Below are 12,940 nucleotides of genomic sequence, written 5' to 3'. Positions count from 1 at the left end.
ACCAGAGAGTTGTGAATCTGTGGAATTTTCTGCCACAGAAGGCAGTGGAGGCCACTTCACTGGATTGTTTCAGGAGAGAGGTAGATTTAGCTCTTAGGGCTAAAGGAATCAAGGGTATGGGGAAAAAACAGGAACAGGGTACTAATTTTAGATTATCAGCCATGATCATATTGAATGGCGATGCTGACCCGAAGGGCCGAATGGCCTACTTCTGCACTTACTTTTCTATATTTCTATGTTTCTAGGGCTTCAGAAATATATATTTAAAAAAACAACAATGTTGATAGCTGTGCTGCATGACAAAAGTTTTAAGAGAAATTCCAGTGCACCATTGACAGCCTTGACACTGCAGACTGGAAGGATTTGGGCTGCAGGTTCAGCCCCGAATATTGAATATCCACAACCATCAACATTCATCACTGACCAGAAACTCCACAAAAATATTCTGAAGATAGTGACTCATTTTTGATCCTTCAAAGCCAAATGAATAAAACTATATCTGTGTTACTTTACATTATTGGTTGTCGAAGTATATCTTCAATGCGTTGTGATTTTCTACTGTTTGTAGCTAAAGTTATGAGTTTTGAAATTGTTGCTGCTGTTCCCTGCTCCCAGCAACTAACTTTATTGAAAAATATTAAATTGTACTAAAAGGCCACCAGCTAAAATTGTCAAATATTAAACTGAAACAGCCAGAAACCAACATATGTGGCAGTGAGGATCTGTGACTGACAACACTTTGATTAAGTCTCTGTCCGATGATACGGCACAATTTTGTGTTTGCCTATAAACAGTTTTCAAATATTTTGCACTCCCCATCATATACTACAGGAAAAATAAGCACTTTCTTGGAGTAAGTAATTGTAATCAGAGATGCTTTCCAACCCACATATTAAACAAAAACAGCAAGAGGTTAACACCTTTAATACAGAATTATCATATAAATCTAGGAATTTGGTTCCTAGATGCTGGAAATCTGACATAGAAACAGAAACACTCAACTTGTCAGGCAGCATCTGTGGAGTGAGAAGCTGTTAATGTTTCAGGCCCTAGGAACCCTAATCCGAGTGTCATTTTGATGAAGGAACCAGGACCTGAAACACTATGTGGGAACTTTCTTGGAAATGCACCTTTCTTCAATAAAGAATCCAATAATGTGGTCGAGATAAAATACTGTGTATTGCACTGATGATTTTGAGTTTTTGGATATGTTTATAATTCACTACGCAAAATTTTAAAATCTATTTTAATGCAAATATATAAAATTTCAGATAAACTACTTGGGCAATGATACAGATGTAAATACAAGGAGATATATCAGTTAATTAAAAAAAGACAAAATGCTGGAGTAAATCAGTGGGTCAGGCAACATCTCTGGAAGACATGGACAGGCGACGTTTCGGATGGGGATCATTCTTCAGACTAAAGAAGGGTCACCTGTACATGCCCTTCACAGATGCAGCCTGACCCACTGAGTTACAGCACTCCGTGTGTTTTTTAGTTAACCAGCACTTGCAGTTCTTTGTGTTTAGCAGTAAATCAAGGCAATTTAGCATAATGGCAAAAAAACAATTACTATCTTCAGAAATATATTATCATAGTTCACTCTACCACACCTTATTTGGCTCCTCTCCTCCATGTAACATACCTTGATTGGTGGAACCTTTGGCTCTTCTTTAGAAGATATTTCTATTTCACTTTGAGATCTGCTGGGCGGAATGGAAATAGTCTGGACATTTTCAATTCTAGGTCTTTTCTCATGACAGATCTCTAGAACACGCTGCTCTGGTGGTTTTCTCTTATGGAACTCAAGGTCTTTATTATCTTTTCTAGATCCCTCAGAAGATAATGTGGGAGAGTCTAAAAGTGTTGATAACTGTGGTGGTGGCTGAGGGCTGTCCTGTAACATCACGAGTTGGGTTTCAGTGTCTGTGTTCTCAGTTTCAGAAGGCTCAGACAGTATAGAGGCTTCAGAGCATGTCGAGGTGAGTGAGTGTTGGGATGTACAATGTGTATTCCCTCCTGGAGAGTTGTGATTATTGGTGATTGCCTCAAGCTCCTCATTGTAACTGTCTTCGATGGTATGCTCTTCATTACTTGAATTAGTCGTTGGCTCACATGTGTCACTATTCGAAGCATCAAAGGAATCAGACAACCGAGAGGGTGTTGAAGTGGAGATAAGCAGTTGGAAAGGAAGGCCAGATATCTCCAGGGAAGGTGCCTGTGAATCTACAACGCGCTCAGATTGGGACTCAAACTCCTTGATACATTGAGTAATTAGATCAGACTTCAAGTCTGTCAATACTACTTGTTCTGCTTTGTCAGGAGTAAGCAAACGCGACTGATCAATATCAGACACATTACACTGGAGAGGTTTGTTTTGATCATGACTTTCAGAAATATGCGGTTCAACTTCTTCTGCTATCTCTTCCTGAATAACAGATTCATCTGAGGTAATATCTGAGCACAAGGATATAAGCATATCCTCTTCCTTTACAGTTCTGGATAGTTCTTTGGCTGGGGTTTGCTGTATGATGCATTGTGTTTGATCTGAATAAGGCACAAGATTTATTTTGCTATCAAATTTACTATCAGATGTGCTCTGACAAGGCTCTGGTGAGATGCTTTGTGGTGAAAATGAAGAGTTGTCTTGATTTTCTGAAGAATGTTTTACAGATTCCAGCTTCATTCCTTCTTCTTGTGTTATTCCCAACCTGAATACAACAGAAGAGATGAATGTAATAATTGTAACAAAGAAGGCAACTTCCCTTTTATTGCTATCTTGAGATTAAAACAGAAGATTATTCATATCAATAGTTCAGCAGAATATTTTGTGTAAAATAAAATATTCCAATAATGTCCACATTTTCCACTAGGATCTGCTGTCTTTAAAGTACTAAATCAAGAGAAAACTTGAATTCCCAGATGTACGCTGAAACAAGCTTAATGCAACAGCTAAGTTGCAAGCCCATAAGGTTTGCACTGGGTTAACCACAAAGTGCTAGAGTAACTCTGCAGGTTAGGAAGCATCTCTGAAGGATGTGGATAGGCGACATTTCAGCTTGGGACGCTTCTACAGCAAGAGGGGGGGGGGGGGTGAGGGTGGGGGGGGGGGGTGAGGGTGGGGGGGGGGTGAGGGTGGGGGGGGGGGGTGAGGGTGGGGGGGGGGTGAGGGTGGGGGGGGGGGGTGAGGGTGGGGGGAGAAAGTCGGAAGAGGCTTTCTCCCCCTTTCTGGTCTGGGTTGATAGACTACAAAATGAATCTAATCTGCAGCACAGTGGTCCATGGTTCTTGCAGCTCTCAGTCCAGGACATTTGCTTGCTGTACCTATGCAGTCTATTTAGATCAATCATTTAAATTATTTTATTAAATTAATTCAGTGCATTTAAATGTATTTCATTTTTACTTGTATTTGTTTCTTGGAGCTTGAACTTTTTTAAAGGCTGTGGGGAGAAGGCAGGAGAATGGGGTTAAGAGGTAAAGATAGACCATCCATGATTGAATGGTAGAGTAGACTGAATGGGCCGAATGGCCTAATTCTGCTCCTATGACTTCTGAACTTATGAAGAAATTTATTTTTACATTTTTTTAATGTTGTAGCTTCTGAGTTTGTGAATTTGAGAGATTTTCACATATTCAGTGACAGGTTAAAAAGTCGGTGAGGTTGGAGATTAATCATAGCTGGATGTCAAAGGTTTTCTGGAAGAATAGGTATTGCTCAGTGAGCCTCGGTCGATTCTGTGTTGGACCTTTCTGATCAACTGGAAACCAGTAAAAAACTGCCTCGAACCACATAACCACATAGCAAGAAACAGCACGACTCCAGCCCTGGGGACCAGCAATCAAAGTATCAGCAGAAGATATGCCACATTATATTTGGTAGTAGGTAACAGGGAGAGATTGAATGCTGCATATTTATCTTTAATTCTGTAATTTAGGGAAGGATATGAATGACAATAGGCAGCATGGCACTGAATGAACACCACAGGTTTTTTGCTGTGAAGTGCTGCTAAAATGACTGTACCATGTAACTAAGCAAGGTATGGATTGGTACCTGTCTGAAAAACGACTGCCTGCACTATCAGCAGTAATTAATAACTAAAAGATACCAATCAGAGAATTGTGCAGAAAACACAGCTGAACACAAATGTACAAGATTTGGCGGCAATAGCAAAGAACCTGTAAAGTTCTTACTTTTCTCCATAATATTGTTCAAAGAACTTTTCCTTCCATTGTTCAACTTTCTTTTCTTTTTCAATTTCTTGTCGAATACGTAACTGCATTTCAGGAGTAAATTCACCTGCACAATGTTTCCAAAAAATTAAATAAAAATAGTATATTCTTTGTTAGAGTGTGTAGATGTAACATTAAAAAAAAACAATTTTTAATGCAGCAGTGGTCCACAATTTAATTCCTGTTTATGGATTGAGATAGGAACGAAAGTCCAAGAGAAAGTCACTCGGTTGCTTAAGCGTGTTCCCCTATTCAATAATGTTTGGAGTATTTGCAGTATTGCTTGCAGTTCTGGTCGCTCCATTACAGGAAGGATTTGGAGGCTTTGGAGAGGGTTCAGGGGAGGTTTACTAGAATGCTGTCTGAATTAGAGGGTGTCAACTACAAGAGAAAGTTGGACAAACTTGGATTGTTTTCTCCAGAAGGTCAGAGGTTGAGGGGAGACGATAAAAATACATAAAATTAGATATAGATAGGGTAGAAAGTCAGAATATTTTCCCAACGATGGAAATGTCCAATACTAGAGTGCACAGCTATAAGGTGAGCGGGGGAAAGTTTAATGAAAATGTGTGGAGCAAGTTTTTTTAAATAGAGAATGGTGGGGGCCTGGAACGCATTGTCAGGGCTGGTGGTGGAGGCAAATGCAATAATGGTGTTTTAGAGGCTTTTACATAGGCACATGGAAGGGCAAGGAATAGAAGGATATGAATTATGTACAGGCAGATGTGATCAGTTTAGGTTGGTATTATGATCGGCCCTAGCATTGTGGGCCGAAAGAGCCTTACTGTTCTGTTACGACTGATTTCTATTCTAAGTTCATTCCCACAATAATTTGGCCTCAAATATCTCTCACTCACATACGTTAGCATTCATGTTTACATTGGAGAGTTTCCACATTTCCTCTATCTAAATGTTCTCTATCTTATTTCCTGAATATTATCTATACATCTTTACCAGCAGAAAAAGTTTATATCTACCAATTCCTATTGAAATCTTCAATCAATTCTCATGTGAACCTTCCATATTTCAAGGAAAATATGCCTTGAGATTCATACATAACCAATTGTTGAAAATCAAAAGAGAGTGGGTGAACACATGCATGGCACCACAAAGACTGCTGACAATTTATAGAGACAGGAACTAGAATCAAACTAGACAGACTAGCAATTTTATTTTCTCTGCTGTCAATCACTGGAACAAACTGCAGAGTTTGACCTTGCTAGAGGAATTTATTTTATATTTAACAAATCAAGAATATTCTTCATGAAAAAATATCAAGGTACTTTTTAATTATTTGTGCTGTTCATGTAATTATGGTAAGCTCGAAGATCTTTGCTCTTATACAAAATATTAGAGTAACTCTGTGGGTCAGGCAGAATTTGTGGAAGGAATGGATAGGTGACGTTTCACTAGGGACCATTTGCTCCCATACACCTCTCTATTGATTCCTTTTTTTTGAAGAACTTTAGTGTTGAGTTTGAAGTTCGTTATCTTGTATTTCCGAGTTGAGTCAGGGCCGAAAATGTCACCCATCGACGTTTTTCACAGATGCTGCCTGGCAAGCTGAGTTACTTCAGTCCTGTGAGTCTTTTTAAAAAACTAGCATCTGAGTTATTCCAGTCCTGCGAGTCTTTAAAAAATAAAACTAGCATATAGAACAGCATAGGAGCACATCCTTTGGTTCACCACGTCTGTGCCGACCATGATACTAATTCAAAGTCTACATCTACATGATCTATATTCATCAATTCCCTACCTGTTCATGTGTTTCTCTAAATGACTCTTAAATATTTCTATTGTATCACAACTTCACCTGGCAATATGTTCCAGGCAACTACCCCTTTTTGTGTAAGTAAAATTGTCTCATAAATGTTGCTGATAATTGTCTCATAAAACTTTCCACCTCTCATCCTAAAGGTCTACCCTCTAGTATTTCACATTACCCAGGAATTTTTTTTTCATAATCTTATCTATTTCTCTCAGATCACCTCTCAACCTCCATCGTTCCAAAGAAAACAATCCACGTTTGTCGACCCACTCCTGAAACCAAATATTCTCTAATCCAGGCAGCATCCTGGTGAATTTCTTCTGCAAACTCATCATAACTTCTACATCCTGCCTGTAATGCGTAGACCAGAACAGTATAGAACATTGCATTGTACAGCACAAGAACAGATACTTTGGCCCATATGTTGCCAAGACCATCGCTTATCAACCTGCACATAATCCGTATCCCTCTATTCCCTGCATATCCATATGCCTATCCAAAGGTATCTTAAATGCCATTATTTGTTCAAAGTCAATTTGAAAAGTTAAAAAAAACATAAAAATAACTATATAAAAAAAAATAGCCCTTGTCAATCTCCAAGAGTCTAACCATTCTTATGTAACATCCAATAGCAACAAGCCCTTGCCATCAATATTCAGTGAAGGGATGATAGTGGTGGTTGCCATTCACCAGAAATTCAACTATAAATAACATGACAACAACACCTTTTCAGAAGCTGGGTAACTTGCAGCAAGTGACTCATTGAAGTATTTCCATTTTCTGTACGTCAGAAGCATGAAGGAATACTTTCCAAATGTCTGGCAGAGAGCAGCTCCAACAATGCTCAAGTAGCTCAATACCTGCTAGGCCAATATTGTCTGCAGTCTACAAAACACATTGCAATGACTTGCTCTTGCTATGCCAAGAACGCCTCTGAATCTTGCAACCTCTACCTCGAGGGCAAGAGACACAGGTGCATAGCAACACAATCAGTTGCAGGTTTCCCTTCATCCTGACTTGGATATATTTACTCTTACTTTATTGCTATATTGTTTTACAGTGTAAATCCAGGAATCCCCTACCCAGTCGTACTATGGGAATATCACCACCACCATTTCAAGGGCAAGATGAAACTGCTAGCCCTGCCAGTAATGCTCACATCCCCCAAAATATGCTCAATTAAATGGTCAATAGATGGTCGATTAAACAGATGATTTCTCACCTTGTGGATTTTCACCTTCCCACCTAAGCTGATTTTTTTAAAAGTCTGCAGTGTTTCATTTTAAAGGCCCAACTTCCAAACAACCTCCATGGTACACAGTCAAAACACAAGATTCCAATACTCGCAGAACATACGCATAATTTAAAGATAGGAATCTAATAAGAATGTATTAAAATTGATTAAACTTTTAAATCTTCCAAAAACTTATTGCATCTTCTCTACATTCACATTTAGATTTATTTTACTTACTCCTTTTTAAATTTAATTTGTCATGCATCATCAACCGTACTATTTAAACACATCTGCTTTACATTTACTACCTTCCTTTTCATTCATTCTATCCTATTAGTTTTCTCTGCAGCTTTGAAAATATTTTATCCATAACCTTCTTTGTTCAATGAAAGATCAGCAGAAATCTCTCCACAGATGATTTGCTGTTATTTCCAGCATTTTCAATACCTTACTTGTGCATTTGAAGCATTTTTTTTCAATTTTCTGAGAATTGTTGTTATCCTTGAAGTTATATAGTTACAGCTAAAATTCAAAAATATTTAACATTTTGTGTGAGCCCAATATGAAGTACTATTTTGTTCATAGATAGATGCCGAAGCTTTCTTTGAGACAGTTGTTTGTTTGCAAATATATTAAATGGCTTAAATTGATTACTTCAGTCCCAGTACTTTGCGGAATTACCAGGGTGTGTAAACAAAATAAAGAGTGGTTGTCATGACTACTAATTATTATTTTTTAAATGTAAGTTTTCAATCACAGTAAACTATCATGATATATGATGTGGATTGTTTGTTTGTTGTGAGTTGCAATTCCTAGTTTTGGGAGTCATCTTTAGTTTAAGTAAAAATTTGTGAATCAACTTTGATGGGCCTGTTTTATGATGATTACTGCAGTATCCTTGTTGAAATGCAAAGATCAACAATGCTGATCAATAAGAGAGAATGGAATTCTGTCCCAAGTTTGAGAACGGCAGACCATTCTTTTCATTTTTCCAAAAAATAACTGCAGGATTACAGTGAAGATTCTCCAATCACTTTCATGCTCTTTGAACATTGATGACGACCTGGATAGACTACTTACTTTTCTTTGTGACATTACTCCAGTCTTTAGTGCCCTGCTATAAGATTTATCTACCCAACCTATGTGGGTGAACCAGAATTTCTTAACCACCACCATCACGTTTGAAAGGCATGCCCCAGGCTGTTTTAATGAAGGGTATTAACCATGTATTTAAATAGATAAGACCTCTGATAAAATAAAAAACAGAAAAGTGTCATGCAATTACATTAATCAGTAATCTACTATGAGCATCAATCATAATTTCCAGTTACTTGTCCAGAGAATTGTTGAAATGCAATAGTGGAATAGTTCAATTTGTTGAACATCATCGAAACAAGTAGTTAGAAGAATATGATTAGGATGGACTCTTCATACAGTTGTAGGGTTTTACTTAACATCCTTTCAAATACAATTTAGTTTTGAAAATAGACATTTTTATTAAAAAAACAATTTATGTAATGAGTGCATCAGACTCTGGGCTACCAGAACGGCCAGCAGAGGATAAATGCCTGTAAAGTTACACTGAAGCAATTATCTATTACATAAATTGTAACTTTATCAGGATATTACATTTTACATTTAAAGAACAGAATTATATACTTGAAAAATATATATCTGAAGCGCCAAAACCAAAATTAGAAACTAAATCACTTCAATTTTTCCTTCAGTGATGTTTTAATCAATAATTATGTATCTTTTCACCATTCTGAAACAATGTATAATTACCTGCCAGTTAGGTTAAAATAAACGTTGCAATTCAACTTTTCACGGCATTAATTACAAATTATATTTATTTATTCTCAAGAAAGAATTGTTGTAGACTGCGAATTATTTCCCCTATACTGTTATCATTATAGGCGATAAATCAACCAGAGGCAATGCTCATTTTGAGATCATTCGTGAAGAGTCCTCAATAAATTGCTTAGTGGACGATAATGCAGACTTTACAGTGACATTTACATTAACTTTTACTGAACAGAGTGCCTGAAATTTAATGGCAGTTGCACTCGACATGCATTACTTGGAAGTGCTGTGAATATAAGCTTCATGAGATCCTCTTTCCTTCACCCTGATGTCTGGCTGCCTGCCTGTTAGCTGAAGAATGAAGAAGGATACAATAACAATACTGCAAATGCTCAATTACTTTTACTATTCGGAGGAAGAGATATTAAGATCACAGAAAAGAATATACAGATTAGATACAATGCATTCCAATCCCACTTTGAGGAAAGCATAACATTCCTAATTCTGCTTGTACATTAATGAATTAGATATAACGTTGAATTAATTATACCTTCTGCTAGTCGTTCCTTCCAACCTTGTGCCGCATAAGCAAAGAATTCATTATTCAGGGCTGAAGCACTGAGGCGGGAAACCCCATCGCACCCAATCTGAAAATAAGATAATTGCAGCATGAGGCAGAATTAAATAAATTATAGTTTGTAGAAAATTGTTTATCAATCAAGTTTTTAACATAAGTTTTACATTTTTTACAGAATTGTACTCACACCATGTGCAGCAGGCAGCCACGATTAGATTAATCTATAGTAGTCTGAAGAAGAGTCTTGACCCAAAACGTCACCCATTTCTTCTCTCCAAAGATGCTGCCTGTCCCGCTGAGTTGCTCCAGCATTTTGTGTCTACATTAGATTAATCTACTTGGCGTTCAGAGTGCAGCTGGTGAATTTGTTTCAGGTATAAATCAATAATGAACTTCACCCACAAAATGGACACAAAATGCTGGAATAATTCAGCAGGACAGGCAACATCTCTGGAGCAAAGGAATTCTGAAAAAGGGTCTCAACCCGAAACGTCACCCTTTCCTTCTCTACAGAGATGTGGCCTGTCCCGCTGAGTTACTCCAGTATTTTGTGGCTATCTTCGGTTTAAACCAGCATCTGCAGTTCTTTCCTGCACATATCACCTCCAAAATAACTTGTCAAACAATTTCCCAGGCATAGTGAAACCATTTAACTCTGTAGAGCTGTACAAATTACATCCAATGGCCATGTTTCCAACTTGAGCATATCTGATGTGCACTCTGCAAATTCAGTGGACAAGAAAGTAGTGGCTGTGTGTTATATTTCATTTTCTAGTTTTGGTTCCATTTATTTTAATATAACAATTTTGGAAGCACAGTACCACAGACTCATGCTATTTTCTTGAATGTTTACTATAATTAATCTATTGCCAAGGCACATTTCCAGGATCAACCCAATTTAACAATGATCGGTGAGCAGAAGCAGAAAGCCATCTGTGATTGACACCTCTCTCTCAGTGGAAGAAACTTTATGCAGTGCTGCAAGGGTTAAAGGCCTGGACGAGGTACAGTCTGGATCTCTGCTGGTGCTTTATGCCCTTTTCTGAAATGAGGCTAAGGACTGTTAACAACAGCAATCCAGGGTGCATATCATACACTACCTGTGGAGGTGGGAACTGCAGATGCTGGTTTAAACCAAAGATAGACACAAATTGCTGGAGTAACTCAGCAGGACAGGCAGCATCTCTATACACTATAGACCATACACTACCTCTTCCACACCCTCTCAAGTCTCTACATCTATAGAAGCTGCACACAAAATGTTCAATGGCACAGCCAAAGGAGAAGGCAATCTACAATAATCTTTGAATAATAGTTCAGTAATTATTTACAGACATTAAAATTACACACCAAATATTTTCAAATTTTACAATGAATTCTGAACGCAGTCATGGGTTCAAACACCCAAACAACCTTAAAGTATTTATTCACACATAACTTTACAAGCAGCCAGAAGAGTACAATCTTCCAATTAGTGTACTTCAGTGTCCACACGATCATTCCAAATATAGATTACACTTTTATATTTGGGCATGCATTCACATTCAACAATTCGAAACTTCCCTGATTGTCGTAAGGCATTTCGTAGTTTATACAGGAAATCCATTCATGAGGATGTCTTGAGAAGATTTGAGTTTAGGAGGAAGGAGGTCCTACTGCAGTTGTATAGGGCCCTGGTGAGTCCGCACCTGGAGTATTGTTTGCAATTTTGGTCTCCTAATTTGAGGAAGGACATCCTTGCTATTGAGGGAGTGCAGCGTAGGTTCACAAGGTTAATTCCCGGTATGGCAGGACTGACATATGATGAAAGAATGGGTCGACTGGGCTTGTATTCACTGGAATTTAGAAGGATGAGAGGGAATTTTATAGACAATAGGTGCAGGAGTAGGCCATTCAGCCCCTTGAGCCAGCACCGCCATTCACTGTGATCATGGCTGATCATCCACAATCAGTACCCCATTCCTGCCTTCTCCCATATCTCCTGATTCCACTATCGTTAAGAGCTCTGTCAGCTCTCTCTTGAAAGCACCCAGAGAACTAGTCTCCACAGCCCTCAGAGAATTCCTCGGACTCACAACTCACTGTGTGAAAAAGTGTTTCCTCATCTCCGTTCTGGCTTACCCCGTATTCTTAAACTGTGACCCCTGGTTCTGGACTCCCCTAACATCTGGAACATGTTTCAAGCCTCTAGCGTGTCCAAACCCTTAATAATCGTATATGTTTCAATAAGTTTATAGAAACATATAAAATTCTTAGGGGACTGGACAGGGTAGATGCAGGAAAAATGTTCCCGATGTTGGGGGAGTCCAGAACCAGGGGTCACAGTTTAAGAACAAGGGGTAGGCCATTTAGCACTCACATGAGGAAAAACTGTTTCACCTAGAGAGTTGTGAATCTGTGGAATTCTCTGCCACAGAAGGCAATGGAGGCCAATTCATTGGATATTTTCAAGAGAGAGTTAGAAACATAGAAACATGGAAACATTTGGCCCTTCGAGACAGCACTGTCATTCATTGTGATCATGGCTGATCATCCACAATCACTAACCCGTGCCTGCCTACTCCACATTAACTTGATTCCGCTAACCCCTAGAGCTCTACCTAACTCTCTTTTAAATTCATCCATTGAATTGACCTCTACTGCCTTCTGTGGCAGAGAATTCCACAAATTCACAACTCTCTGGGTGAAAACTTTTTTCTCATCCCAGTTTTAATAATAATAAATAATAATAATAATAAATACTTTATTGATCCCCTCAGGGAATTTCAGGTGTCCAGAAGCCCCCAACCAACAAACCCACAGATTCAAAACGAACGCAGACAGAAAATACATAGAATACAACGTGGACACTACCTGAGAGCAATAAATACTTAAAAAGACCAATAATTAACAATTAAAAATTAAAAATTGCAAAATGCATCCCCCTACAGCCTAGCGGTCCGAATTATAAAATCTAATGGCTGCAGGGGTGAAGGATCTCCTGAACCGCTCCGTTCTACAGGGCAGGGAGAGGAGCCGGTTGTTGTTCCGAGTGCTCTTTTGACTCTCCAGAATTACATGGAGGGGATGCCCGGGGTTTTTCAGGATGACCTGCACCTTGTGCCTCATACGCCTCTCAAGCACATCCATCCCAAAGTCTACTCTCCCCTCCAGCACTGAGCTAGCTCGTTTAACCAGTTTGACCAGCTTCTTGTTGTTTTTTGCACTAATGCTGTTGCCCCAGCAGACAACAGCGTAGAAAATAACACTTGCAACCACAGTGTTGTAAAACATGTGCAACATATCATTACACACATTGAAGGATTTGAGCCTTCTGAGGAAAAAG

General features: G+C 38.6%; 1 protein-coding gene across 2 annotated transcripts in view; it reads right to left on the bottom strand.

Moving 5' to 3' along the window:
• asxl3 (ASXL transcriptional regulator 3) overlaps positions 1-12,940 on the bottom strand; it is a 214,448-nt gene that overhangs the window by 23,429 nt on the left and 178,079 nt on the right. For both annotated transcript variants that reach the window (XM_033019677.1, XM_033019678.1), the window contains exons 10-12: positions 9,589-9,685; positions 4,195-4,300; positions 1,649-2,714 (exon numbers count right to left, since the gene is read on the bottom strand). In XM_033019677.1, the coding sequence (XP_032875568.1) occupies positions 1,649-2,714; positions 4,195-4,300; positions 9,589-9,685 (1,269 nt within the window). The remainder of the gene's footprint in view (positions 1-1,648; positions 2,715-4,194; positions 4,301-9,588; positions 9,686-12,940) is intronic.

This window comes from Amblyraja radiata, chromosome 4 (genome assembly GCF_010909765.2).
Source record: "Amblyraja radiata isolate CabotCenter1 chromosome 4, sAmbRad1.1.pri, whole genome shotgun sequence".
Classification (NCBI taxonomy): Eukaryota; Metazoa; Chordata; class Chondrichthyes; order Rajiformes; family Rajidae; genus Amblyraja; species Amblyraja radiata.
This window is presented reverse-complemented; position numbering and strand designations above follow the sequence as displayed.